This window comes from Daphnia magna, linkage group LG10, assembly GCF_020631705.1.
Source record: "Daphnia magna isolate NIES linkage group LG10, ASM2063170v1.1, whole genome shotgun sequence".
NCBI classification, from domain to species: Eukaryota; Metazoa; Arthropoda; class Branchiopoda; order Diplostraca; family Daphniidae; genus Daphnia; species Daphnia magna.
Window position 1 is genome coordinate 7,793,889 of NC_059191.1, and position 6,964 is coordinate 7,800,852.

General features: G+C 39.9%; 2 protein-coding genes and 1 long non-coding RNA gene across 3 annotated transcripts; 1 reads left to right on the forward strand and 2 right to left on the reverse strand.

Moving 5' to 3' along the window:
• Window positions 1–2,223: 2,223 nt before the first annotated feature.
• On the reverse strand, window positions 2,224–4,092 carry LOC123477019. The gene is made up of 3 exons (XR_006652125.1): window positions 3,969–4,092; window positions 2,705–3,898; window positions 2,224–2,432 (listed from the first exon to the last, which is right to left on the reverse strand). It is a non-coding gene; the product is annotated as an uncharacterized LOC123477019 (long non-coding RNA).
• On the forward strand, window positions 3,009–5,530 carry LOC116932156 (acidic repeat-containing protein). Its single transcript, XM_032939935.2, has 7 exons — window positions 3,009–3,150; window positions 3,211–3,319; window positions 3,383–3,871; window positions 3,981–4,763; window positions 4,846–4,875; window positions 4,947–5,159; window positions 5,227–5,530. The coding sequence occupies exons 2-7, from the start codon at window positions 3,217–3,219 to the stop codon at window positions 5,421–5,423; spliced, it is 1,815 nt and encodes a 604-aa protein (XP_032795826.2). The 5' UTR covers window positions 3,009–3,150; window positions 3,211–3,216; the 3' UTR covers window positions 5,424–5,530.
• Window positions 5,430–6,727, reverse strand: LOC116932208 (membrane-associated progesterone receptor component 1). Its single transcript, XM_032940010.2, has 4 exons — window positions 6,470–6,727; window positions 6,291–6,399; window positions 5,908–6,075; window positions 5,430–5,846 (listed from the first exon to the last, which is right to left on the reverse strand). Exons 1-4 carry the CDS (start codon window positions 6,641–6,643, stop codon window positions 5,725–5,727), a joined length of 573 nt encoding a protein of 190 aa, XP_032795901.1. The 5' UTR covers window positions 6,644–6,727; the 3' UTR covers window positions 5,430–5,724.
• Window positions 6,728–6,964: the final 237 nt, after the last annotated feature.

Genomic DNA, 6,964 nt, shown 5'->3' on the forward strand with positions numbered 1-6,964 from the left:
GCTGATTGGTGCCTTTCTTCTTGCTCCTTTTTTTTTGTTTTTTGTTGTTGCTTTCTTTTTACATCTTGAAATGCTTTATAATGACGGGAAAACCGCGCTTGAACTTGTCTCATAAACATTGGTTCAATTCAAACATTTCAGCAGGGCGGCGTTTGTTTTCATCTACGTTTCCCGTTCCTTTGAGAGACAAAAAATTGCAGTAGTGCCATTGATCCTTCCGCAGCTCTTTGTTTGTCGGTGACTTTTAGCCCTTTTCAATCGGCTGTTTGTTTACTCGACGGCGAGCTTTTGTCTTCTCAGTTTCAACACACAATGACTTTGTCTCTCGCTATCGTCTAACATCCATCCGATTCTGCTCTTTCCTTTCTTTAAAACCCCCCAAAAAAATAAAATAAAAGAGGGAACCCGAAGAAGATAAATGAAATGGAAAGCGGAGAAAAAGAAAATTCAAACGGCGTTGTGTGATTGAAGAATAACAGCATCGTGCTAGTTAACCGTGTTTTCTACTTGGCGTTGATGTTCGTTTGTTTCGTCTTTCGTTACTCTGCGGCTGGCGACGTATAACGTCATTAGCGGAGCTCAACGCACAACATCCACTACCCTCACCGACCCTCGTAAATATCTTTTCAAAATAAACAACATTAACTGTTACGCCCACTCTTCACGATACGTGACGCATCATTGTTTTGTTTTGTTTCAATTTCAAGAATTGTGCGGTTTTACTAAAAAAATTCAGCAACCAAAAACACTGGAATTATAATGCCATCAGGACTTGTTAAAGCATTTACGTTGTTCATGTGCGCATGGGGAGGCCCCTCTTGACGTTATCTATTAATCAGTGTTCAACTGTCAGCGGCCGAGGAAAGAAAAAAAACAAAGAACTATAAGAACTTATAGGCTCTTCACATTCCCCTTTAGTTCTAACTAAAAGGGGAGAAGAACAAAAAATAAAAAAACACACAAAACAAAACAGAAGCGGGGGTGGCTTTCCCACGACTGGGGACTGATATAACACATGTGTTTCGAATCAGCGCTGTACTACACACACAAAGTAGCGGAATTTCATTCTGTTGACGACCCATTGGACAGGAAGCAAAGTGAAAGGGAAACAAGAACAAGCAGAAGGGGTTGTGGAGTAAAAAAAAAAAGTCGACCAGCATCACAAGAGATGACAGAGACGTCGGAGGAATGAGAGGATTGTATTCCTTCTTTACTTGTACGCTGCCCCTCTGGAACGTATCCGTGTTGGATGTAAATGGCACTCGGCTTTCTGATTGACCAAATTAAAACTCGACTAACTTTTGACTTGCTTTGCAATCCCACTATGTACATCTTTGTTATGAAATTTTAACCTTTCGCCTTGAGCTTTACACAAAAGCTTTTGCTATGGCTGTATCTTACAGCTTACCACACACTTTACAAATAGAGCCCTTTAAATAATAACCCGATTCCGATCGTCTTACCTCAAGGAAAGCTCTTCTTTCCGTGATCTTCTTGGACGAGGGGTAACCCAGGAAATCTTTTTTTCCCCCTTCAACTCTCCCACAGTTCGTCTTTGTCTGCACTTAGTCTTTTCCTCCTTTTGACCAGCAACGTTTGACAAATGGAATTGGATCGAAGCGAAATACGCATTCGAGTAGCATAGTCCTTGTTGGTTTCCCCTCTGTATCCAGATACTTCTCAGGATTGACTTATGACAGACGGCTTTCTTCAGCTTAGCTTTATCTAGAACGACTGCTTTACACACGTAAGGCGTTTAAATCAAAATCAACCTACGTGACGGTATTAAGACATCCACCGAGTACGAGCAAGATATCACGTCATCCCGTTACGTTATCGCTGTTCAATTGCAATAACGTGGGCGATTTTTAAGCGTTTGGATGTCAAAGGGGGGAGGGGGAGAAACTGGACAGGATGATATGCTACTCACTTACAGCCCACTCGATCATGCTGGATGGCGGACAAAAGGCCTGCAACAGTTTTCCGTGCGGATATTACATTTGTAATTGTCTTAATGGAGCTAAAGTACGTTCATTCTTGTTCTTTCCGTTCGTCTGGATCAAAAGATGGTCGCATCCGAGGGGTCGTACGTAGCAGCAACTTAATACATCGATGTATAAGTCAAATAACTCCAACTCCGAATCGTTCATCCGTTCATCATCTATGCTATATATTTGTAAAAATAAAAAAAGGGGCAGCTTTTGCGAGTTTATTTGTTTCGTTTCTAAGCGGAAAAAGATGGACAATGAACATATGCACAAATAATGGCGACCAGAAATGGTACAGAAAATTCAATGACAAAATAAAAGAAAAACGAAAGAAAACTGCTGTCGGTTGTTGTAAACAAATGGCGGGGTTCATTGTTGAGAAAATCCTATGCAAAACGAGAGGGGGCTGATGAAATCCGAGATGTCCGAATGAGGAACCACTAACTATAGAAATATAGGAAAGAAAGAAAGAAAGCCATGGATTATCTGCTGAACTAAAGTGAACTGCGGTGACGGAAGGGACCGACGGATCGACTGTCAGTTGCCGGTTCCACATTCAAACTTTGTGACACGATCCCATGGACTTGTCGACCATCAAATTGTCTGTTATGGTTACAAATCCCGTCGTTCTTCTTCATCATTGAGATGACGAAGATCCATTCGATCGCCGGATGCGCCGGCAATGCAACGAAAGACAGAAATCTTCATATTAATACCTACGTGTAGACAGCCCGGACTCACGACGCTGGTTTTCGTTTGTTTCTTGCGACACCAAGTATTATTTAAGTATTTTGAAGTATAAATATATTGAAGTATTGAAGTCTGAACTACGAAGTATGCTTGTGAGTTGCTATTAAGGCTGCTAGCTATAGCTGTCGTCCATCTGGCGGTCATTTCAGCAACCTCGTCATGAATCCGTTGCAGCAATGCAGAAATCAAATTATGAATCGCTAAATCGTATCGTTCTTTCCTGTTTGTAATACCTGCCGGAGTTCAACCGACAGCAATTTTCACTGGTTTCTGCGATATACAAAAGACATTTTCCAAGCTATATATGTGCATGCAACGAAGACAATCGAAAGATTAGCGTGCCAACCTAGTGCAGTAAAAAAGTACCTCCTCTTCTTCAAACGAGGACATTTTAATTTCCTGCTCCCACACGGTGAGCGAAAAATCTTTCTGTTGTATCAGTCTTTTCAAAGGAGATCTTGTTTTATTTCAGCAAGTAATGTCATCTGATGACGACAGCCTGTCTCCTTTAATGACGATGAGGCGTAAGAAGAAGGTTTCTTCTACTGCTTCAAACACAACGCCTGTGCAACCTACAAGAGGTTAGTAAAAGTTTATTTCTAAAGCCAGTGTTTCCCTTGGTTAAAAATTTCTTTATTTCACAGACCATGCCTGCAAGCTGTCATTGACTAGGCATAAAAAAGCAATAGAAAATAAAGATCCATTCATGACTCCAGATACAACTTCAAAACAAAAAATCTCTGCATCTTTCATTTTTAGTTCCTGTAAAAAGAAACCATTGACAACAAGCAATTGCCTTCCTGGTCATACAATTTTGGTTGATGACAGTTCTGATGAAGAGCTCATTCGGTGTGACTCTTCAAAAGATGTAGCTAACGCTAATCAAAATGCTGACACTGTCGATGAATCTCTGATTGAGTATTCTTTGATTCGTAAGTGGCTTCAAAATGCAGAGGAATCATCTACTCCAACTGAAGATAGTGATGTGAAATCTAATAGTTTTGAAGAGAATTCTAGAAAAAATTACCAAATCTATGATCGAGTTTGTAAGCTGAACCGTCAGACAGCTTTAAGAAACCCTGGAGATAACACGGTTGTTTTAAGTTCTGATGACGAAATTTGCGTTGGATTAGGTAAGATTGCCGGAACAGTTTTACTTTCTAGAAAAATCATACATTCAGTATTATTTCTAATATAGAAAAAACAACATAGTAGAATAATAATCAATACTAAAATTTTCAGGATCAACGATTGACGACAGCTTTGATTCACAGTGTGTCACCACTTCACTACAGGAAAGGTTGGCAATTCCAGAACGGCCTTCACGCCATGTAGCAGAAAGCACTTCTGAAGAAGAAGAAATAGAGTCTGAAGATTCTTTAACGATTTCAAGATCTTACAAGAAACCTTTGGTTACACTGCACATTTCTTCTGATGAAGAGATCCCGTCATCACCAGAAGTTAAACGTCATCAAGCAATGCCAGAGATTTTCCCAACAAGAAACCATTCACCAGCACCAATTACTATACCAGAGTCTGAATCTGAATTAGAAGATGTATTTGCTAGCCTGACGATTAATGAATCGCCAGCACCGACAATAAAATTGAAGAAAGTGATCAAACCAAGACAAAAGAAAAATGCCAAATGCCCCACCATTTTTAAACAGCCCCCATGCGAATCCCAGCGAAGTTTCCTCGCTTCTCTTTCGCCTGAAGTTCCTCAAGACTGTCGACATGCAGATGCAATTCCTTATATAAAGAATTTTCGCAAGAATCGTGACGAATTGACCAACCGACTTTTCAAAATGTTTAATGAAGGAATATTTCACAGCCATTTTCAAACTGAATTTTCAATAACGTGGAACTCTCGTCTTACTCGGACCGCTGGTTACTGTCGCCATTTCACCAAGCGGGAAAACGGATCCGCTGCCACAAGCTTCGAGTCACGTATTGAGCTATCTGTTAAAGTTGTAGATACGCCTTGCCGGCTTAGGGACACCCTGGTTCATGAGCTCTGCCATGCAGGTAGAGGATCAATTTGTAGAATCGTTTTATAAATTCACTTACTTTCTAAATTAATTAATTTACCATGATGTATTTATTGCAGCCACTTGGATGATCGACAATTGCAGAGGAGGTACCCGGAAATAGAGTTTAAGTTTGGCATTATCATAGGTTGCACCTTATACTTTGGGTTCTCTTTTGCAGGACATGGCCCGGTTTGGCGAAAATGGGCGAACCGAGCATTAAAAATATTTCCCGAACTGCCACCGATAACTCGTTGTCACAACTATGAAATATCCTTCAAATTTTATTATAACTGTGTCCGCTGTAAATATTCAGTTGGAAGGCATTCTAAATCCATCGATACTACGACACATGTCTGCCCAATGTGCAGAGGACAACTGCAGCTCAGTCAAGGTTGGAAGGGATAAATGCGATAAACAGGCAGGGCCTAAATTACCACAATTTTATTTTCTCCTTCTAGAGCCTTCAAGTAGTGAAGCGGCAAAGGAAGAAGGAGCCATGGCAAAACCTAAGACTCCACGAACACCCAATGCTTTCGCTTTATTCGTTAAAGAGAACTATGGAGTCATAAAATCATCTAGAGCTGACCTTCCTCATGCAGCAGTTATGAAGCTACTAAGTGCAAAATTTGCAGAGAGCAAACTAAAATTAATTTAAGACTTGTTCATTTAATGATATTTTATATTGAGCTTTTATCCCAGATGTAGAGTGTGCATCCAGAGATGGCACCTTTTATTATGGACCTAGTACACAATTGAACAATATAATTTTTTAACTATAAAGATAAGAAAAAATAAGTTTGCAGTGTGTAAACAAGCTAGATAATTGCCAAATTTTAATCTGAATCTTTTTTGAAACAAGAATTTTAGACTTGGAAAATCGAGAGACAATTTTCCATCTCTTCAAGGGAACAAAATACACCAGCTATACACATCGGTGAGAAAAATAGGTGACAAGACTACTCGGCTTTCGGCCGAGTCACATCCTCTTCCTCGCTGCTTTCTCCTTCTGTCTCCCCATCTGAGTAGTTTCGTGATAATTCTCCTGGTCTCAAGAGTCGACCGATGTACTCGTATTTCTCTAAAGTGGGGACAACGTTTTACGGAAGAATGCATAATAACGACGGAAAAAAGTCACTAACCAGTAAACTGTGTTTCCCATTCTTTCACTGATTCTTTCTGAACAGGAGTGAGGTCCGAAAGGTCATCAAACTCTTCAGAGGCAGCAACCGAGAAGGTAGCAAGACCACGAGAAGCGTCACGTCCGGCAAACGCCGCGTAAGGTCCTCCAGGCCCATAGAAGCGTTTACCTGAAATAATTTTCAATATCAGAGTGTTTTGTATTCAGAGTACACACAACTAAATAATTTGAGGATAGAATGAACATCATCACACCAGAACCAATAGGGTTCTATTAATACAGAAAATTGTATGTGGATAACTTGAACTATTTTTGATCTTTTTAAAATATTCATGTTAATCTTTATCCTACTGTAATAGCAGTAGCTTATACCAGTTATCATACCTTTGGTGACATCAAAAACTTTTCCATTGACTGCTACCAAAACTCGTCCTTCAGGTCCAGTTCCGTTGTACTGCTTCAGTTGCTCCATTGTCATATCTTGTTTTCTAAGCTAGAAACATGTTGATTAAACAAACAATAACAGATGTTTACCGTGAAAATCTATGACACTCTAGAGGCACCTTTGGTAAAGGAGGTTCTTCCGGTTTAACTTTTCTCTCTTCCATTTGGGTAGCGATAATTTTGTAAGCAACATATCCGATGGCGCCCAAAAGAGCCAAATTGAGCGGGCTGCTGACAATTTCGTTAAATATTCTAGAAATGAACGCTGCAACTTCTTCGTCTTTCGTTTCCATGATGCGTCGTAAATGATAAGAGAAAGATATTTGGTCTGCGCTCTTGTTTTTCTTCTTTGAGATTCTCAAATGTCACGTCTTCGTCTGCTTTCACTGCCATCTGTCTGCCGCCGACGAGAAACTGATTGACCCAATGATGCGCATCTGCGGCCTCTAACACTTCTTTAGAAAAACACACAAAAACTTTGTTTGATTACTGGAGATAAAAATCCATAGAAAATAAAAAGAAATCAAAAGTAGAAGATAAAACAGATATGCTTGCAAATCTAGGAGCCCGTTAGCCTAAGTTATATTTTGAAAAAATCGCCTGGGATGTTATTT